Source organism: Tetrao urogallus (assembly GCF_951394365.1).
Source record: "Tetrao urogallus genome assembly, chromosome: 14".
Taxonomy (NCBI): Eukaryota; Metazoa; Chordata; class Aves; order Galliformes; family Phasianidae; genus Tetrao; species Tetrao urogallus.
The window spans coordinates 7924723-7946734 of NC_136827.1; the positions used below are offsets into that span (position 1 = coordinate 7924723).

General features: G+C 58.0%; 2 protein-coding genes across 2 annotated transcripts in view; both read right to left on the reverse strand.

Moving 5' to 3' along the window:
• Nucleotides 1-3369, reverse strand: part of PPARGC1B (PPARG coactivator 1 beta) — a gene marked incomplete at both ends in the record, with an annotated part of 35143 nt that extends 31774 nt beyond the window's left edge. The window contains one exon of the mRNA XM_079542520.1: nt 3286-3369. Coding sequence (XP_079398646.1) covers nt 3286-3369 — 84 coding nt within the window. The remainder of the gene's footprint in view (nt 1-3285) is intronic.
• Nucleotides 3370-13194: 9825 nt separating this feature from the next.
• Nucleotides 13195-20505, reverse strand: ARHGEF37 (Rho guanine nucleotide exchange factor 37; the record flags this gene model as incomplete). Its single annotated transcript, XM_079542386.1, has 12 exons — nt 13195-13404; nt 13738-13910; nt 14337-14532; nt 15019-15147; nt 15317-15646; nt 16104-16214; nt 17040-17144; nt 17633-17763; nt 18592-18791; nt 19526-19673; nt 19766-19889; nt 20302-20505. 12 exons carry the CDS (start codon nt 20503-20505, stop codon nt 13195-13197), a joined length of 2061 nt encoding a protein of 686 aa, XP_079398512.1.
• Nucleotides 20506-22012: the final 1507 nt, after the last annotated feature.

Below are 22012 nucleotides of genomic sequence, written 5' to 3' on the forward strand. Positions count from 1 at the left end.
GCTCCCGCTGCACTCTCCACCTCCTCCATATCTGAAGCTGCAATGCACACAGCTGTGGGCATCCTGCCTTGTAAGCAAACCACTGCTGACAGCCTCATCCACACACATCTGTGCCACGGCCCAGCAGCACCCAGCAAGGTGAGAGCATCACCAGCATGGGCTGCACGACCTGAGCTGCAAGAGCAGCTTTGCCAGAGCTTGGGGCTGCGTCCACTACCCAGAGCTCAACACACACACAAAGCGCAACATCGGCCTGCTCAGCAAGGGCTGTCAGAAATTAGGGACACACATTTGTTTCATTACCAGCAATACTGATCCACCTGATGCTCAGCCGAGGCCTTCAGTGCTCTCCCTGCACTCATCAATGGATTAAGCTGTTAGTGGGAGGCTGAGAAGTTAATGAGGGAATATAGCATTGCAGCTCACATGATCTTTTAGCATCCCTCCCAGCAGCAGCCTGTTGTTACTGTTTTTCACTGCTGCACTTCACTGGGGGGTTTTAAATAAATTGAAGCCATAGAAGCACAGTGCTCCTGCTTTTTGCAGGAATGCTGAGGCCCATGCTCCCTGCAGAGCCACAAGGATGCCACTTTCCAGCACCTGCTGCCACCTTCCATTGCCTGCTGCAGCAGGGTTGCACAAAATGGATCAAATGGGCCCATTCTGAGCTACTGCAGAACAAAATCACTTTTTCGTTGCTGTTAGAAAGGAAAGGGGACAGCAGGAGAAAGGCCTGTATGGAGTGAGAAACCCTGATTTTTTCTGTAGCAATGCAGGCTGCAGGTGAATCATCGCTGTCCTCAATATGTAAATAGAGGTTCGCAGGCAACCTCAGCACAAGCCCATATAATGAAGGGATGGATGCAAATACCCACGTTAAACCTTCACTGTGCATCTCCCGAGGGTTCCTCTGTCACAGAGCGCTGATCACCAACACTGAGCCATTCCTCACCCAAAACCCACTGTGAAGGAGGGAGTGGGGAGAGGCAGCGGGGGAAGAGTCGGAGTTCCTCAAGATTTCCACAGAGGAAACGGGTAATATTCATGATCTCACGGCCTCCTGACATCGTAGCCACTTAGGATAATCTGATTCCATGCTCAAGCACCAGGGACTGTGCAGAAGCAGCTTTCGGGCTTCAATGAGCAGCCAGCACCCAGTTGTAAGCAGGGCTGTACAGTAGTAGTGGGGAGGGACGTCAGCGGCGAGCGCGGGGCCCGCCTCTGGCTCCAGCTCTGGAGAAAGCATGTGACAGCAGCAGGAGCTGCCACTGCAGTTTCATCAGAGGTGAAGGTACACGAACAGCACACACTTACAACTTAGTCCTTCCTTAAGCAAATGTATGCAAATCATCCCCCGGGAGGGGGGGGGGCCTTTATTATTATTTTTTTTTCTTCCCTCTCTTTCTTTCCTTCTGTTTTCACACCAGGCTTTAACCCTTCTACGCACTCAGGGCACAGAGGGAAAATGCAATATCTGTTCCAGCGCGGGCTGCACGTCGCTGCCCGGACCTGCGGCAGTCGGTGCGGATCCGTTTGCCACCCGTAACATTATATGGCTGGCAGACGTCAGATCAGCACTGACCCCATGTGCACGCACGGCGCTCCCTCCAGCATCACGATGCACATAGAGGAGAGGGAGGGAAAAAGAGGGCACAAGCGCAGCAGTCTTATTTCACGAGATGCCATAAAAATGGTCTTATTTCATCACAGGCCATTTCACGGTCCCAAATTCTGCAGGGGATGCTCACAACATGGTGGTTTCGCACCAGAGAAGGATGACAATCATCAGGATTTCTTTTTTCCCTGAACAGCCCCTTTTTGGGAAAAAAAAAGATTCCTAGACTGAGACGTCAAATGCTGACCAGAAAAGCAAAACGGAGCAGCCCTCCAGATGCGTGCTGCAATTACACGAGCTCTGTGCTCAGAGCTAAAGCCACTGAGAGCACACAGCGCACTGCTGGGAAGCAGAGCCAGGAACTTTCACCTGCCTTGAGAGCAGCTGTGCTGCTGGGAGCTGCAGCAGCACTTTGGGGGACGACACCCCCCAAACCTGCCTCCTTCCTTCAGCCAAGCATTCCCCCCAACAATGATAAATCAATCCGAATTAGAGAAAGCAAACTGCTTACAAAACCTCCTCGGCCCACCTCTCACCCTCCCTGACCCTTCTGCTGTAAGCAGCCTGTCATCAGCTCTTCGTTAAGAGCCGGAGCTGCCACCCGCTGCTCTGCCCCCAGCAAAGCGCCCGCGTCCCGTGCCAGGCAGGAGCATGCGGGGCAGGCACTGGGACCACATCCATCTAGCTGGTGGCAAGACCTGCCTGGTTCTGTCTGGCACACACACCAGGGGCAAATCTGATTTACCAAGTCCTGAGAGCTTGTTTGTTTGGAACCCAAACAGCAGGATTAGTCCCCGTGCGTCCCGTTCTGCCCCCACGCGCGCACACACACACACACACCCGACATATTCCTGCTGTGTGCAATCCCAAAGCTAACTGGTAAGAGAGCATGGGTTGGGATGAATCTGCTCACTTCACAATCGAAGCTATTTTGTAATCTGGGGTTATGAAAGTGAAGGGCTGGAGGGATGATATATAACTGTAGAAAACTCTTCCCACTTGCACCGGCCTCAGCAATCCGGCTGTGAAATGCGCGGAGGTGCTCCAGATCGGCCACGGCTCTCGCTGCCGCCCGGATTATCGTATAGTGCCTCTCTTCCAGCCCCCAAAATGGAAAAGCATGCGAGCCCTATAGCGAGCACAGCTCGCTCTCGTGATTGTGCGGGAGCTGCCAAGGAGCCTTAATCTGATTTTAATACCCGGCTCCGTGCAGGAGGGAGCCGATCCAGATTTTGGAGCAGCCGGTTCGCAGCACGAAGCCCCTTCTCCCAGCCTCCCCATCCCCAGATCCCAGCCCGTATGCGTGCAACTGACGCTCGGCATGACTCATCCCGCAGCCCGGCTCTTATCGCCCCCACCGCGCAGCCCCCCGCCGCCCCCCCGGCGTTCCCCGCCGCCCCTCTCCCGCGGCCGGAGGGGCTGCAGCGCCGGCTTCCCGTTCGCCCCACGCGCACGGGGAGGGGGGGGCCGGGAGTCCACGTGCGAGTGGTGCTGAAAGCGGGGGCCGGAGCCGCTGCGGCGCGGTGCGGCGCTGCCCCGCAGACCCCCTCCCCTAAAATCGCTCCCGCGCAGTCGGCGGTGCAGCCGCAGGTTCCCCTTGGGGTTCGCGCCGCTCCACGGGGCTCCGCGTCGGCTCCTCCCGCACCGCACCGCACCGCCGCCCTCCCCACCTGGCTGTCAGCGAGGTAGTTGAAGACGAAGGAGGAGAGCGCCTCGTCGAGCAGGGTTCCGCAGTCCGGCCCCGGCTCCGCCATCTTCCACCTCCGGCTGGGGCTGAGGCGGCACCGAGCATGCAGCAGGCGCGGCGGCGAGGAGCCGGGCGGCCGGCGGGGCGGAGCCGGCAGCAGCCCCCGCCCGCCGGCTGCGGGAGCACGGGGGGGCGGCGAAAGGGGGGGGACGGCACCGCGCCGCCCCGCCGGGGGGACCCGCAGAGCTGCGGCCGCGCGTGGGGCAGCGCTGCGCCGGGAGGTTCTGAGCTGCACCGCCCGCGGGGTGCGTCCCGGGGGGCTGCAGGAGAGCGGGGGGGGGGGCGGGGGGTTCCGGGCGGGAGAGCTGCTCCGGGGGACTGAAAGTGGGAAGAGAGAGGCAGAAGGACTTCGGGCCGCCTTCCTCTCAGCAGTGTGCCTACAGCGAGCATCTCGATGTCACGTGTATCGTTTTCTGTCTCAGGTTTTGAGGCATATGCACGCTAAAAGCCCTGTTAGAAATAATTGATGACAGGATGAAAATCTCACGAATGTTCTATTTGCTTAGCCGTTGCAATTACACGGGAAGGAGCAGGGCTCCCTGCTGCAGCCTGAATTAGCTGCTGCCCAATGAGCCGAGTGGCAGCACCTGCAGCTCAAGGGGCTGAAGCCTCCAGTCCCATCAGAGGGCTTGGTGCCGGACACCTGTGTGTCCAGCTGCTGATGTGGCAAGGCCATGAGGTGGGGAGGCATGTGCTGTGTTCTGATGGCTGTGCTGAGGGTCCCTTCCCCCAGCAGCCAAGCCTTGCTGCCCATCAGCATTCTCTCCTTGCTCTTGTTCCAAAGGCTCTTTGCAGACCCATCGGCAGCAGCAGCTGCATTGGGTTTCCCTGTGCCCCGAGCTCTGCACCAACAGTGTCACAGGCAGCACGAGGTTGGTGAGAGCTGGGACATGGGGTTCTGCTGCTGGGATGGAAGAAGTGAGAGAGAAGCTGCCAAAGCTCTTCCCCATGCAGTGCTGCTTTAGTACTGATTACTGTTCAGCAGCACTGCAACCCAAGGCACTTCTACGCTGCCTCGCCGCAGTAAAACTTCCCTCCCCCAAGGGCTCCATGCCCCAGAGTGCTTCCTGCAGCCCACACCACCGCACATGGCAGGAGGGCAGGAAATGGCTCTGGGACACGGGTGGTTTCCTGCAGAGGAGGGCTGTGCTCCCAGGGTCCTGCAGTGCGGCCCCAGTGCCCCTCTGCATGCAGTACAGGGAGAGGTGAGCTGTCGGCAGCGGTGTTTGCCTCGCTGGGGGAGAAGCGGGGCTGCAGGGCCTCACGCTGAATGTGGGCTTACAAGCCAAATCTGTTGAATGACAAGTGAGGTTCTCCTTCGTGTATCTCGTGATTTCCTTTATATGAGTTGCACTCAAATGGGAAGTAACCATCTATGAGAATCATTTGTAAAAGGCTCGAAACTCCAGCCCCCATAGCCCTGAGTTTCAAGAACACCTCTCCCAGCTGAGTATGCGAGCACCCAAGGAGCAGAGCAGAGCCAAACACAGCCCACACCGCCCAGCTGCTCCTCTGCACAGGGCTCCGTTTGGCCGCAAGACTGGGCAGGGCCAGCTGGGGACGGGCCCTTGTGCCAGCAGGTGAGTGGAGGACAGTGCAGGTGGGACAATGGGGACACCTTGCAGAGAGGACGTGCTGCTGGCTGTGTCCCTGGGGTCCGACAGGATCCTGGGGGACGAAGCACAGCTGCTGACGTGTTTGCACGGCGGTGCTTGGATGCTCCCTCTGCTCCTGCCTGCTCTGGGCTTTCGCACAGCCCCGGTGCTTTTCTGTGCTGCTTGGTGCTTTTCCCCTGTAGAACGGAGAGCCCCAGGGAGGTGGTGAAGGAGGACAAGATGTCTCACTGCTTTGTTCTGCCTCCTCAGAAGTGATCAGGTGGGGATGGAGCGTGTCCTGCCTGTAGTGGTGTGAATAGGATGCAGTGCTCCCTACTCTGGCTGCATGCAGAGCATCGTGCAGTTTCACTATCAATTGCTTGTGACTTCTCTCTAAATCAAAACCTGAGTTTTGCAAGCAGGAGGGCTGGCAGAGCTCAGGCCCACTGGTTCTTGTAACTGAAGAGGTGTCAGCTACGGTTTGCAGCTCTCAGCCCTCTGCCAGGGCAGATAGGCCCTCCTCCAACTGCTGTCCTCCAGCCCCAGCCCTGAAGGAGCCAACGTCCCCAAGCAATGACACTTTCTGTCCCGTGATATGGCCAAGCTGGTTTTTGCTCTCTCCACCTCTCATAATCTCAGGCACCAGAAATTTCCTGATTCCTCAAAGAGGGGCAGGCAGCTGAGACTGTTGCAAGAGGAGGAGCCCCGCAGCCTCCCCACAACGGGGCTGAGCGTGCCGACCCCAACCCCGCTCCCACGCCAGCGTCTGCCCCGGGGATAACAGAGCCTGGGTAAAATATAACAAGAAGCCTGCACATGCCCTTCGGGAGGGCGAGCCGTGTCATTAGGGCAGCGGTCGGGGGGGACGCGGGCTGAGTGCCCTCGGACTGCCAAAGGCCAACGCGGGACGCGGAGCGGAGCCAATGAGCGGCGCCAGGGCCGGAGCCACCCCGCGCCAGCGCCCGCCCTGGTGCTCGGGTTTCAGCCGCTGTGTTTGCGGATGGGGAGATGTTGTAAGGGCCGAGCGGCGCGGGGTGGAAGCGGCGCTGAGTGGGGTCCTCCTGGTTACAGCCCGGGGTTCCCCGGGAGCTCGCCAGCCCCACTCAATGGCGTGTTCTCCTTGTCACCTGCGTGGGTGATGGGCTGATGGTCTGACTAGATGGTCGTTGTGTTTTTTTCAACCTTAATGATTCTATGGTACGTTAAATGAGGCACCGTGGGACTGTCCCCAGGGCTCCCAGCTGTGCTGCTCCATGTGGCACTGAGCATCTCTGCTGGGCTCCTCTGCTTGGTATCCATTGCTCTCCCACCAAAGCGATGCTGCACTGTGACACAAAGCCCCGTGTGGAATGGACATCACAGTTGCCCCAGGGCTCGGCGTGCCGCAGCTCTTAGCCCACAGCAGAGGCAGGGATGGAGCTGCTCCAGCATAGGCTCTGCTGGTCCAGCCTGCTTTTGCAGCCTGCTCATCTCCAAAGCTGCTTCCCTGAACATGCTGAAGTCAGGCTGTTATTGCAGAGGAAACCTGTGGAGAGAGACACGTGGGGTTTGAGGATTAGCTGCTGAAACAGATGGGAATTTCCCAGAGCAAGGAGCTGAGGAGGGAGGGGAGGTCTCCTATGCAATGGGGCTGCTGCCAGTTGTGTGGGCTGTATGAGGACCCCGGGATGCCCACTGTCTCCCCACAGTGCTGCTGCTGACTCACGTCTCTGCGGGGAGCGGCACACGGCAGCTGTGCACCCAGTCCCTGCACTGCACACCAGAGCTGAGCACGGGCACGGTGCAGGGTTGGCAGCCTGTCCTGTTTGGGAACAGTGTCTCCATGGGGTCCCAGAAGCCCTCTATCGCAGAGAGGCTGCTCCTTGCACACAGCTTTGTGCCCCGATGCTGCCTGGGCTGGGCACCACGGTGCGCCTCCTACGAGCAGCTCGTGCAGCGCTGGCACTGGGAGGCTGTGTGCCTGCAGGGCCCAACGGGAGCTGTGCCGTATGCTCCGTGTTCCTCCTGCTTACGCTCTCACTCCAGCTCTCGCACTGCGTTTATAGCATGTGTCATATCCCATTGATGTCACCCGCTGTCCCCCGCCTCGTCCCTGTCTGCAGTGCTGCCTGTGCCGGTGGCTGCAATAACGGCACCCTGGGGTTCTGCATCCCTCTGGGTTGGTCCCAGGGCGTGGGCAATGCCAGCTGGGGGCTGAGCCCTGCAGCCAGGCCTGAACACTGCAGGCAGCAGTTCTGCACATAGCAACAGAGAGAATGCAGCACGATCACAGCTTACGCTCCTTCCTGCCGCTTGGAAGTGTCTAGAGAGCTGAAAAAGCTGCAAGATGTTCTTGCTGCCATCCTTCTCCCTGTTAGCTTCTCCATGTGCTGGCTGTGTTTTGAGCACCCTTTCTGGGGGGGGCACAGCTCTTTCCCAGACCAACGGATACCAATTTGGCATGGTGAGGGCTGCAGCCATCCCGCAGCATGCTGCCTGCCGCGCAGGGCTGGCTGACTCATCGCCATGCAGCATGCAATTACAAAAGCAAGTGCAGGCCCCAACTGCTTTGCACAGGTATCTGTGTCAGCCAGGGCTATTTCCATCTCTCCGTGCATTCTCGGCTCCTTAGGAGGGGAAGGAACACAGCCACGCAGCTCAGCTGTCTGACAAAGGGCTGGGTATAATATTCCCATGAGCAGAGAACCAGAAGGGGAATTACATCCGAACACACCGAGTGACACAAGGGGAGGAGGAGGCAGCGGGGTGCATTGCCCACACATCTCGCATCCTTACAGGTGCGCACGCAGACCAAGCGGAGGTGTGGAGGTGCACCATGGTGCAGAGCACCATTGCCATGAACTGAGAGGTTTCTGGCCGGGATCCAAGTGAGGGCTGCAGCCCTCCATCTGCAAGCACCATTTGCTACAGGGGTTTAGCAACCGGGGCTGTCACAACTGCAGCAGCTGCAGAATCCTTGGCCATGAGTGGGGGCAGCTCTGCCATTGCATCACTGCTTTGTGCAGTGTAGCACTGGGGAGGGAATGCCTGGCTGCAGTGTGAGGCAGCGTGTGCTGAGCAAAGCAGTGCCCGATTCTGTTCTCATACAAGTGCACTTCTTGTGTATGCTTGCTGTTTTCTGACTCTTTGGTAATGTTCATTTCATTTACTGCATGCATAAATGAGCAAATGTGACATATACAAATGTTGGGAAGTAATTTAGTTTGTTAAGCTTCTTCATTAAAAGAATTCTGTATTATTAAAATATCTACATTGTCATGGGCTGGTATCCCATTAGCAATCGTAATAAGAAATGTTGTTTATCCATTCACAACCAGATCTCCAGGGCATGCATTTGGCAGCATGCGTTGAGTCAGTGGTGGCAACTGGTGGCATAAGCCTGGTCAAATCACAGGACAGCATTTCCCACCCTGACCAGGCCAAAATCTTTACCTCCAGGTTGTCCCTGGAGACCTGCTCTCTCCTCTAGTCTTGCTGACCCTGTCCTGTGAATGGCATTGTCTCCCCAGGCCCAGCCCTGTGTTGGCTGCACATCAGGGCTGTAGGGGAGCGCAGCTGGCTCCCATGTCCACATCTCCACATGTGCCTATGTCACGTATCACAGGTCCCACGTCCCCATGTCCCCACACCACCGCTGCATTCCCTGCCCTGGGTGCCCACTGCTCCCTTGGCAGAGCCGTGCAGGGACAGGAGTCACTCCAAGGCTCTTTTCAAGCTCCGTTTCTCCCCGGATTTCCCAGACCAGCTTCATTTGCAGGGGAGAGCCCTGTGATCAGCCACATTTGAATGCTGCTTCTCCCAGGCAGAACGCAGCCGCGTCTGGGACAAAACAAAACCGGCATTCATGAGCGGTCATTTAAATTCCCAGCAGCTGTTCCGTGCCCGCGCTCCCACTGCTCACAGACACATGCGTGGGCTGCGCCCTGGGCAGCAGACAAGCAGGTCTATGGGTGAGCCCACCGGCAGCAGCGGCCCTGGGGATGACTTTGGATTTGGTGTGCTTGGCTCTGGTGATGCAGCCATACGGGCAGGAGCAGAGAGCGGAGAGAAGAGCGAAGGCCTGGCCAAGGGGTGCTGGTGCTGCTCCACACCATTCATCCTGCAGCCTGGAGCCCTCCTGCAGGGTGCCTGGAGTGCTGTCAGAAATACGAGCAGCTGCACCCTTTACAGGATGCAGGGATCCAGCAATTACCTATACAGCATCACCTTGGGTTTGGTGGCTGGCACCCAGCTCCCAGCAGCTTAAACACAAAGCTGGGCATGGCACGTGTCTTACTGAGTATAGACAATTTCTCCTCTCCCAGCTGCTTGTTTCCAGGTTCAACATATCCCACTGAGGCTGGAGGCTAGCACTGCAGCTATCCGAAAAACAAATTGGACCCCATTTATTCCATTTATTTTTCTTTCCTTCTCTCATTCGCATGTCCAAACACCCAAAACCAAAGCAGTCAGTGCAAGCTGCAAATAGATCTCATGTACCCCGGGATATAAACCAGGGGAACAACTCCTGTTCCACTGCTCCCTCCCATTCAGTGCAGCACAGCACCTGCAGGTCCCTTTGTTGGGATGGGGGAGCAGAAGAGACCGTGAGCGCTCCCCAGGCTTATTTGGGGATCCCTCTGGACAGGCATTGAGGTGAGGGCAGAACATGGCGAGCCCTGAGCTATTCTTATCACATCCCATCTGGAGACAGAAATCTGCCTGCTGGCTTTACAATTAAAATTGAAATGATTTGATTATGGGGCTTCATTAGCAAAAACAAACAGCAGGCAGCTTTCCTCTCCCCGCCCTTCACCCATCCCTTCCTCCCCGGGGTGTGTTTAGGTGAATTCCAGCCGGGATGCTGAGCACACAAAGGGAGTTTTTGTCAGCAGCGTGCACCTATGGTTGGGAGCTGCTTGAAGGTACAGAACCTGGGGGTTTGGGGTGCCTTTACAGTCCTTGCTACCCCTGTGACAACCGTGAGTGGCCACCCACAAGTGCAGCAGGAGCCCTTGAGATATGAGTTTAGGCCATTTGCCACTGTGGGCAGCTGTCACCAAACCCAGCAGCCTGTGCCCTGCACACGCATACCCCCTGCCACGCACGCTGCCTTCACCTCAGGTGCCCTCAGGAAAGCCCCGAGGAGCGCAGCACACCCGCCAGCAGGGTCACCTTGGGGAAGGGACAGCCTGCAGGGCTCTGCCTTGGGCCGCTGCCAGGGGAGGAGGTACAGGCAGGGAGAGAAAGGTGCATTGCTCCAGGACCGCCATCCTGGGCTGTGTGCTGCAGGGACACAGCAGGGATATGGGGAGCGGTGGGGGGGCACCCGGCTGTCCGTGAGGCAGTATGGGCTGCTCCAGCTGACTCATTTCACGTCAGGGGCAGGCTGACAGCACGGTGGCACAGAGCCTCCCCCCACCCACGGCATTTGGCTGAGCTGCAGCACAAGGAGGTGGCAGGGGCAGCGTGGGCTATAGGGTTACAGCACAGGGTGAGCTACGGGGCACCACTCCATCACCCAGAGCCGGGCACGGGGCGCAGGGCTCCACAATGCCAGGCTGTACCCAGCCTTCCCCTGCTCTCCCCATGCCTCCTCCGCAGCACAGCAGAGCTAAGGACTGTGATGCTCTCTGCTCTGATGCTGTTGTGCCAGGGATAGGGCTGATCCTGCAGCCTTGCAGCCTTCCTGCAGGAAGGAGGGCAGCAGAGTTGTCCCTGTGCCTGGGCAGCACCGGCAGCATGCATGTCCTATCTAAACTCGCCTTCTGGACTAAATCTTTAACAAGATCAAGGGTTTAACTTTATCAGTGGCTGGAAGAACATGACACCTTTTCCCTGGGGCAAAGTATCTCTGTTGCCTGGCATTTCCTGCAGATCCCTGCACCCATCCCACGCCTGGCTCCCTCGGCATTTCCTGTCACAGAGGGGCACAGACCGCCCTCCTGCAGGAAGGAAAGAGCAGAGATCTGTGTCCTTTCGAGGGGACATTTCCCCTGCTGGCAGCACAGTCCTCACCAGCCTTGCCAGCCCTCAGCTCAGGAGAGCTATCCTCAGCAGCTAGGCCCAGAGCAGGAGCATAGTGATTGATTATCTCTGTTAAGACTGCAAATGGTTTCTGAGCACGTTCAGGCGGCTCAAAAGCCATCGGTCCACCTTGGCGGTGGGGCAGTCCTGTGTTCCCTGCAGAGCATTGGCTGATGTTGCAGTGCGCAGCATCTCTCAGCCTCCCCAGGGCCATCTGAAGAGGGGAACGGGGAAAAATGGGGTGTGCAGCCCCAACCCAGCCTCATGGCTGGGCTTCTGCATCCACAGCAGTGGAGCTCCGCTATGGGGCTGGGAAGAAGGGAAGGGTGCGCATTGTGGCTGTGCTGTGGAGCTGAGCTGGGTGCCGTGTGAGCCAGCAGCTCATCTGGCAGCTCTGTGACAGCAGGGACTTTGGCAGCAGCCAGCGGCTGGCTGGGGGGTGGGGGGAGGCAGTAATGATGGTCCGTGTCTGCAAAGGTAGCAGAGCATGAAAGCAATTTCACACTTTATTAAACAATTCAGGTGCTGGCTGTGCAAGACGGGAGCAAGCAGTGCCGCTCATGCCTGTGCTCCTATCTCCCAGCCCTGTGGCCACCATCTGCGGGGCTCAGCCCCCCAGCAGCGCAGCACTGCAGGTACCTTGGGTCCTGAGATCCTGCTGCATGTGCTGCTCTGCATCCAGCCCTGCGTTCCCTACACACCACAGCCCTGCACACATTGCGTCCCTGGGATGGACCCAGGCTTGGGAACCAGGCTTGGAGTTTGCATGGATGCCGTTCTTCCCTCGGCGATGCCAGCCGTGCCTCGGTCACTGTGCGCCTCGCACACAAACAAGCCGGCCCAGGGCCAGCAGGTCAGATCTGATCCTCGTTGTCGCACCCTCTGGGTGGACACCATCCAAATGCCAGCACGTCCAGGATATGAATCAGCTCAGGCACAGTGCCAGTGCCGAGTCCCTTGCTGGCCAGCGGAGGCTGTGGGCAGCAGTGCTACCCAGCTCCACTGCCACCAGAGCCCTGTGCACGCTGAAACCCAGGCTGGTGAGCGGCTGCCCCACACACGGCCCTGCTGCCGTGCTGCTGCTCTGGGCGATGCCTGACCTTGAGGTGGGCACCTGGCCAGGAGCCGCCCCCCGGGCACAGGCATGTTCCACCAGCACGGCCAGAGCGTTCCTCTCGGGAGAGCGTGTCCTCGCCGCGCTATTTAAAGGCACGCTTGTGCCCTTTATTCTTCCTCGTGGTTGGGCTGGAAGGGACCCGTGCCCTGCGCTGACCCGGAGGGAGCAGCCGAAGCCTCTGTGCAGCAGCACAGTTGGGGTGATAGAATGGGAGAAGTGAGAGATGTCGGTGCCCTGCGTCCCTCACACCGCGTAACAGCGCACGTCCCGGGAGAGCATCTGCAGGGAACGTCCGCGGGCACCGAGGATCCACGCGATGCGATTGGCAACGGAAGATCCCGGAGGAGCCGCGGGCGGGAGGCGCGGCGCTGCGGTGCTGAGCTGAGCTGAGCTGTGCCGGGACGGCGCCGCCACCTCGCGGCCGCGCAGCCACGCCGTGGGCACGGGGCCGGGCACGGCTGCGGCCGCACCGGAGTCTCGTACCGTCACAGCCAAGAGCTGAGGTCGCGCACAGAGCGCTTCTCGCGCCGGGAGCGTCAGCGGCCCTCGGCAGCACCGCACCGCAGTGCAGGTAGCAGGAGTAGGGCTTGGTGGCCGAGAGGTGACAGAGCACTGGCGTCGGGGGCAACCCAATGCCCAGATGGCGATGGGCCGTGTGGGTGGGCACAAGGGAGCGTCATCCCGCCCGCTTTGTGGAGAGCACGTCTCCAAGAGACACGTGCCAGGCTGGAGCCCCGTTTGCAGCACTGCAGTCTTTGCAGCTCAGACGTGATTTACTCAGGGATGGTTCTCTCATCACCACTACAGGCATTTTTCTCACCAAAATGAATCCCTGCCGAGCTGCGGCCACATGTCACTCCATCCCAAGTCTTCTCTCCGTGCTGCCCAGCCAGAAGCAAACACACATGGGACGTGGCACCCTCGCACTTTCCTGCCCTTGTGCACAGCTGCACAAAGCACATCTCCCCACTTGCAACCGCCCCTGGGCCACATTCTGCTGCTTCCCAGGCAAGGGCTGTGCAGCCACTCCCTCAGCAACGAGCTCATCGGGTGCCAATCAGACAGCTCTCCTCCGTGAGCGGCATGAAGCCATCAGGTGCTGCGCTGGTGCTGCTCACACGGGCAGATTCCAGCCCACGGGCTCCTGCACAGGGACTGTCCGCAGGTAGCTGGAGGGCACGTAGCCCCGCTGCCCGTTCACCTCCACCAGGCTCCACTCGGTGCTGCCCTTCTTGTCGTGCGGCTCCAGCACCACCACAGGCTGCCCTGCCTGCAGGCTGAGCTCCTGTGGGCTGCGTGCTGTGAAGGAGAAGCCAGCGACCACCTGTGAGAGCAGGAGGAGAGGAGGAAGCACTTAGCAAGAGTCAGAGCTAGGAAGCAAAGGGACATGCATGGCGGGGTAGGACCTAGAGGGGACACCAAGGACATCGATGTAGGGACAATGGAGACTTCCAATGCACAATTCCCTTGCTCTGTCCACCCCAGGTCCAGAAAGGCAAACCTCAGCCTTACCCAGGCAGCTGTGACACTCCTGCAAGGCACACAGCTGCACACAAATGGTTGTATGTGTGCTGGAAAAACAGGTCTGTGTCTTTGCCCACGAGTAGAGAGCTATCAGGGTTGCTGGGAACAGCCCTGGGTTGTCCTCTCCTCTCACCTGGAAAGCCGGGGTGAATGTGGCCACCTGGGGTTTAGGAGCTTCAAGTGACACATAAGAATGTCGCCTTCTCTCTGTACCACTCTCCAGGGCTGACATCTGCATCCTGGGCTGCTGGCTTGGTCCCAGGCAATAGGGCTGGAGTTTGGCAGCAGGCACAAACCCTCGGGGACCTGGAGAACATGCACACACAGGTCATGGGGTTCCACCACCTGGCACACATAGGATGGGTTGGAGGAGAAGGGAGGGGAACTTGGCTGTGGCTGGCACAGCACAGGAGCCCCACTCAAACGTGTCCATCGCTAGGGTACATCCAGAGCAAAAGCCCAAATAATGGGTTTCAAGACACTTCTGTGTGGGCTGGACTCTCCTTTCCCAGTCTTGACACTTCACAAGTGCTCTTTTGGGGAACAAATGAGGAAACCCAAGATCTACAGCCAATGGCTACAGGTGTAGCTGGCAGAGCACAGATGGGTTTGGGCTAAGCCAGTCCTGGAAAGGAGGGTCCAGGAGACAATGGCTCACTGTTTCATCCAAGCTGAGGAAGTGGTTTGGGTTTGTTTTCTGACCCTGGTGCCTCCCTGCAATGTTAACAGTACCTCCAGCATCCACAAGCCATCTGCCCTTGTTGCCTTTAGTATCCACACTTTGCAGCAGAGCCACAATCTGCCCCCTTTGCAAGGTCAGGTCCATGTCTTTGCTGCCACTGATGTTGCTTGTCACTTGGTAAAGCTTGTCTGGGCCGTGTTTGCTCACAAGGGAAAGGACCTTCCGCTCCTCAGCAGGGTTCAGGGGCTGGAGGGGAACAAGAAACACAGGAGCACTCAGTGAGACACAGGAGACTGAGGCCCTTTGTGAGCATGTTCTATCATCATGTGGTCACATTCCAATGGGTGCTTAGAGAAACCTCTCCACACTATCTGCTCTTCCTCACAGTTTGGAGCTCAGAACCAGAAAAGCTGAGGCTGTTCCAGCTCTGGTTATTCCCAGACAGCCTCTTCTGGAGTAGTGCTGTGGCTGTGGGGATCCCCTATGACACTGTGTGAGCCAACCTGCCCCCAGCATCCTGCACCACGAGGTCTCAGACAGCGCCTCCTCATTGTCAGCCCTTCCTTTGGCACAGGCTGCCCAGGGAGGTGGTGCAGTCACCATCTCTGGAGGTGTCTAAGAACTGTGGAGATGTGGCACTAAGTGAGCACAGTGGAGATGGGTTTGTGGTTGGACCTGATGATCTTAGTGGTCTTTTCCAACCTTAATGAGTTTATGATTTCCAGCACCTACCTGTGGCACAGGGCTTGGTGTGACAGTCTCAAATGCCTGGATGAAGGTAGAGAGCTGAACTCCTGACTGCTGCAGGGTGTCCTCCACCAGCCTCCAGAAAGCGGGCAGCAGCATGTGGCCATGGGGCATCTGTGAAGGACCCTGAGGTCAGTGTGGGATGCAGCCAGCTCACCAGAGCTGCCATAGGTCCTGGCCCGCGCCCACAGCCCCACGTGACTGCTAGAGGGGGAGACGGATGAACCCAGCTAAAACAGGCAGGCCTGGATGAGCACAAGGACACCCGCTCTGCTCCTCTCACCTGCTCTAGTTCCTTTTTAGCCTCATGCAGAACCTCTGCAGCCAAGTCCTGCTGCAGGACGCAGAAGGAGCCCAGGAGCTGTTCCAGGAGCTGCATGGCCACCTGGTTGAAGCGCGGGAGCTCAGCCACAAGCAGGGCATTGATGGCCAGATAGGTGTTCATGGCTGCTTCCTCATCATATGTCACGCTGCCCGTTTCGCTCCTCCTCTCCTGAATCTCCTCGTAGTCCAGCAGCTTGTCCAGGCGCTTCTTGACCAGCTGCTGCGGCCCCACCAGCATCTCTGCCAGGCTGCAGAGGGGCTGCCAGACAAGCCTGTCCAGCCGGCACCTCTGTGGGATGACAAAACCCAAATCTCCATGGGAACTCCACTGGACAGGCCCCGCTGTCTGCATGCAACACTGTCTTATGCATTAGAAAAGGCTTGGGAGCCTGCTGGAGGACTTGTGTGTGCTTACCCTGTGTCTCAGCCTGTGCAGCATGGGCAAGGGAAGGGCTGGTGCTCCCTATAGGGGAACTGGTATCCAGTCTGGGGATCTGTCTGCCCTGCCACAGCCTGCACTGCTTGGAAGCCCATCCTGGCCATGCTTACAATGAGTGGGGCTGAGGGCAGACACCATCTATGGAATGCTGATGGGCTCCCAAAGCTGAATATTGATAAGAATGCTCCCTGCACCGGGCCATTCTGAACCCCACTCTCTGTTTCCCCTGCCCTGGCAGCCCTGGCAGGAGGTGTGAGAGATGCTTGGCTCTGATCCCAAAGGAGCTCTGCAAAGAAGGAGCACTCACAAACTCTGGGAACACAGCGCAGTGGAGGTGCTCTGCGAGGCGGCGGTACTGCTGGGCAGGGCCCTCCTCCATCTGCAGCTCACACTTGTGTGGGGTGGGCAGCAGGAATGCCTGGAAGGGAAAAAGCAATCAGGGCAGGCCTCTGGGAGCTGCCCAGCACCGTGCAGCATCCTGTAACTATTCCAGCAGCATGGGAGCTTCCCTCCATACATGTTGTGAACACAAATATAAGGGGGAGAAAGAACAGCCATTCCCTGCCACATCTCACTAGCACACAGACTGCCATCCTCGTGTGTTCTTCTCTTTTTATGCACTGTTTGGGCTACAAGGAGTCATCCTGTCCCCTTTTCCTTCATGTCATCCCAGTGTGGGGAACCGTTCTCAGCATTTTCAGGACAAGGTCTTTCCGTCCTGACATAGGTGCTCTCTGACCCCTCTGCCATTTCCTGAGATCTTCCTGACAGTCTTTTTGCCATCACTCACGCTTTCATTTCCTTCAGACAGCCTGAAGGATCTCTATAAGAAAATTACAGCAATTACTGACCCAGGTCACTCAGAAGGGAAGTCTGCTGCCATGCCTCATCTGGGGACACTTGTGCCTTATACCTGGTAAAGCAAGAATTTCCAGGCTGAACAACAGTGAGCACTTCCAGCTATTTGATACTTTGAAATAATGATCAGTGTAAGGATTGACTTTTCTCAACTGACACCCAGCTCTGCCAATGAAGCCTTAGCTTCATTTCAGCCTCCTGTGGATGGAAGCAATCTTCTGAGGCTGTGAGTTCCCCAGCACAACAACACGTTTCAGCCGAGAAACACAAATCCCTGAGCACCTCCAGCTGTTGTCTGCAGAGGGCTTGGGGGTGTTCTGCAGCTCCCAGACAGGGTCCTGAGGCCTGGATGGGGAAAGTTGCCTGCACACAGTCAGGGCTTTACCTCTAAGTGCTTCAGGTAGGATGCCACGTTCTCCTTCAGTGCAACCACACTGGATGCCACGCTCTGGAATTTCTCTTCCAGGTCATCATACTCCTTGTCCTCTGTCTGCAAGGCAAGGGGCGGCTTGTCTCTGTGCAGGCAGAACGGGAGGGGTGGGGGCAGAGGGGATGCCAACACAAGGTGCAGCCTGAAGCTGGAGCTGGGGAGACCCTGAGGGGCTCCAGGAGTTTGACAAGGGCCACGATACGGGGTGTTTGGGCACTACATGGGACGTGGTGCTGGGGAAAATGTCCTAACTGCAAGCAGTGCTCTGTGTCACTGAGTGTGCATCCTTTCGCTGGGATGCTCTACGGGTCTGAAGGGCTTTCGGAGGTCAAAATGTTCCCCTTTGACACTTATGAGGCAAGGAGGGAGGTCTGTGCCTGCGCAGCGGCTAGAATCGGAGACCAGCAGCCACACTGGGTCACCCGGCAGGCGGACGGGGGCTTACATGACAGCACAGGCCGCTGGGTGTCAGCACCGGGCTCGGCTCTCCCTGCCTCGGTGCAGGAGGAAAGCCGCAGAAGCGGCAGAGGAGGGAGGTAGGCGCGCACCTTGGCCACGATGCCGGCCTCGTGCATGAGGAGCCGGCTCAGCCGCGTGGTCTTCTTGGCGATGGAATGGGTGTTGAGCCGAGCCAAGCGGTCCCGCAGCGTCAGCTGCTCAGCCTTGTTGTACTTGGTGGCTGCCTCGGGGAGACACGAGAGGGGAAGAAGAGCTGTTGGTGAGCGGTCCGGCGGCCCCGAGGTGAGGGGCTGCTCACACAGCTGCTCATCTGTACAGCGAGACCCCGAGGACAACAGTGCTGTGGGACCAGAAATCCTGCCTGCAGCCACCAGCAAACCAGTGCAGATCTGGCTCCTGCGGCACTGTGTCCTGGCTGTTCTCTGCAGGTAGCATGCTCTTATCACAGCCCTGCAGCCCAGCAGCTTCCCTGCAGGGTGCTGGGGCAGCTGTTGGGATGCTGGTGTGACCAAGAGAACAATGTGGCTGCAGAAGCTTTATAGCAGCAGCCTGAATGGGTGAAACGGAAAAAGCAAGGTGAGAACTGCAGCAAGGCTGGGACTGATCAACAGAATAAGAACAACCCACATCAAAGAAGGGCAGCCCCAGGGAAACTACCATGAAAACCAAAAAGCAGAGTGAGCTTGCATTTGTGGGGAGCTTGATTTCTCCTATCCCAAGGGCAGGATTGTTCCTTCAACTCCCCAGCCCAGGGAATGCAGATGGACCAGTTCTGTGCTCGCTCCTATGCCACCCTGCTCCTGCAGCTTACCCAGAGTGCAGCACCCACCCTGAGCCAGGTTCCACAGTGCCAGGAGCTGCTGGGACACAGCCCAGCCTGCAGCCCCACCTGGCAGGATGGCTGAAGGACAGGAGAAGGGGAGAGCTTTGAACTGACTTGAATAGGAATCAGTGCAGCACCAATGGGACGCAACCAGGGTTGAACTGAGCCTCCCCAGCCACCCGCTGCCTGTGCCATGCCCTCTGCCTGAAATGTGCCCCTGCTCACCCACTTCCCGGCGCCTCTTGTACTCGTTGATGTTGGCATTGACCTGGGTCATGGCACGCACGGCTGCAGCGAGGGCTGCGTGAGAGCTGGTGCTGGCAGGGGTGTTCTCCAGGATCTTGCCCAGCAGCAGTGGGTATTTGGTGACTCTCTGCACCGGCATCACCAGGAAGAAGCTGAGGTCCGAGGCGCTTGTGTGAGGCCTGAAGGAGGGGGAACTGCGTGAGGATGGCATGGAGGACAGCCCGATGCTTCTCTGGGCTTCTCTGCAAGCATTCTGGGGATAACCTGGCCCTTCTCCAGCACTAAGAAAGCTTTGCTGCCTGGGATCCAGAGGTGAGCTGTGCCTGGATTTCTGTCCATGTACCCCAGCTGTGCACCCTCAGGCAGTGCTCACCAGCGTGCTGTCCCTGCCAGCCCCCAAAGGGAGTTCCAGGCCTCAGCAGGCATCTGGTGCTCCTGAACAGAACTGTGCTTGACTGGCTGAGAGGTGCAGAACAGACACCCCAGGCTGTGTGCACAGACCCCCTCTCTCCAGCACATCATCTACATTGCAAGCAGGAGGAAATGCAACTGGCTTGTAGTGTTTGTGACCACGCTGATGGGGCAGGAGGGGTCCTCCATGTCCACTGGGGCCAGCCTATCTCTCTGCTGATACTGGAAAATGCATATTCTCTGTGGCACAGCCCCTTTGGATGGCAGTGATTGGGGGAGAGGAGCAGGCAGGAGCCATGGGTGCCACCCCACCATAGGTTTGGAATCCACCATAATAGATTCCCAAACTGTAGTGCTTTGACAGGTCCCAGAGGATGCAGGAGAGGCTGTGAAGATATGGCACTCAGCTAGGTACCCCAGAGCAGGTACCTATCCACGAAGGGAGCTTGTTTAGAGAGGAGAAGGGCAAGGCCACTAGGGAGGGGGTGGCATGGGTACCTACACTGTCGTGGTCAGGGTCTCCATGATCTCCTCCTGCAGCCTGGGGTCCTTGCGGTAGCTCTCCACCAGCAGGAGGGCATGCTCATAGCTAGCACAGTAGATCTTGTAGACCATCTCCATCTCCTCCTTGAACTCCTGGAACAGAGTGCCTGGAGGAGGAGGGTCAGGCTGGATGGGACAGTTCTCTTCTATGGGAAGAGGTCTCTTCCCCACATACCATATGAGTTTGCTTTCCACTTACTGATGCTGAGCAGCTGCTCATGCTCCTGGGTAGCAGTGTCCTGAAGTCCCCTCAGGAACCGTCTGGAGACATGGAGGATGTCATCAATGTTAGAGAAGAGTCCTTCCAGGTCAAGACCAGGCAGCTGGAAGGAACACAATTGCCCCAGAACAAGCCAAATAGATGAGACGGAGGTGGATCTGGCATTGTGGAATCATCTGCACTCTCTCAACACCAGTATCCTTCCAGCAGCCTCATGTGACATCTGAGGAGCTGGAAACGCTCCATTTCAAGAGGCATTTGGAGATAAGACCTGTCTTTGTTCCCAAGTAGGACAAGGCCTTTCTAACATTACAGATGCAGAGTTAAAGCCTTTCGATGGCTGTACTGGCTAAGACATAATGTCTGTTCAACCCACGACCCTGCCTGATGGGGGCAGCTGGGGGGCTGAAAGGATCAGGGCGCAGGTACTGGCCTCCCAGCTGTCCTCAGCATCAGCCCTGCTGGGATCTGGGAGCCCCTCTGCTCCCAGCACATTCACCCCACAGCGCCCTCACCTGCTTCTTCTGGAGGTGTGCCCGGATGTCGGACAGGCACAGCTGGAGGTTGTGCACATAGCTGGCTTCAGTGGTGATGAGCTCCTCCACAGCCAGCCGCTGGCTGTTCTCCATCCTCTCACAGAGCATCACCTCCTCATAGATGTGTGCATCATGGTCGGCTGTGTCCTCAGCAAGTGGCTCTTCTGTGTGGGTGCTTGCCATGACAAGATGCTCTGCAAGAGTGAGTTTGGGTCAGGGGCTGAGCTGCAGCCACAGGGACTGTGCTCCGGTGTCCAGCTCGGTGCTCACACTTGGTCCACCTATGCCAGGGGACAGAGAGCACTTCCATAGGCACATCTGTGGGATGCACACTTGCTCCAGGGGACAACAAGCCATTCACATCTACAAGCAAGGCTTTCCTACCACTGATAAGGTCTGGATGGATAGGGCAATACTCTAAAAACATAAAACCATAAAATGCTGAGAGCGAAAAGTAGACTGGCTGTCAAGGGCAGGCACCCACGTGAGACAGATGGGGACATGCTGAGCAGTCGTGCCCAAATCCCAGCAGCCAGAGCAGCACCCCGGCACCAGCTGTGCGCCCCTCCCAAGAGGAGCACAGGGCTCCACCACCTCCGCGCCTGCTCCAGCACTGCTCGGGCTGGCTGTCGCTGCTCAGCAGTGCCTGGCGTGCTGCCTTGCATTCAAGTGTCTTTTTCAAAGTACAAAGAGTATTTATGTGACGCCTGAACAACAGGCATTTCTATGGGAGGGAGAGCTGATTTACAAATTGGGGGGAGAAGTGGGCAAAGGCGTGAGCGCCTGGTGCCAGAGGCACTGGGAGCCCCTGGTGCTCAGAGTGCTTTTTGCAGAAGTGCTGCTCCGGCTCTCTCTCTTCTTGTAGAGAGCACAAAATCTGGGAGCTGATTCATGGCACCTCCTTCTCAGGGAACATCCCCTGTTATGCTGGTGCTGAGGAGAAAGGCGCAGCTCTCCAGGTGGCACAGACAGACGCTGGGGCAGCGTGAGGCAGGAGGCCTTGAGACGCAGCCAGCCTAGGGCAGCCTGGCCCCCTGCACAGCTGCACAGCCCTGGTGCATGTGGTGGGAACGGAGAGCTGAGCCAGAGCCTCAGCTGGGGGCTGCTCCAGCAAATGCTGGGTGCTGCAGCAGTGAGTGCCCCTGCCTGGCAAATGCCCGCAGCTGCTCTGGAGGAGAGCTAGGCTTGGCAAGAACACAAATACATGCGCTAAGACAGCAGGCACAGCCCCTCTGCTTGCTTTATAGGAGAACTCTACCCTGCTAGCTGTCATCCCAACCCCCTACGTATCTGTGGCTGCCACAGGACACTGTTCTGCGCTCCACTGGGTGCCTCGGAGGTCCCCAGACAGTGGGATGTACCCCAGAGACAAGCAGATGATTGGGGCCGGGGCTGGAAGTGCTTCAAGCTCTGCACGGCAGAGGGGCACACAAATGCAGGGACCGAGGGGAAGGCAGGGCTCAGGGTGCTGCCGTGCTCTCTGGACCCACCGCGCTGTGCAGCTCTGCCCCACTCCTCACTGGCTGCAGCTCGAGGAACCAAGCACTGAGTGCCACCGGTCCCAGTGCCGATATGGGGACCCCCGCTCTCCCATGCTCCAGGAACGGCTCCCAGGCTAGGAAACCTCTTTGCGCCCCCATCTGAAACGGCGGAGAAATAACAAAATTGAAAAGGAGCCGTTCTGACAGCA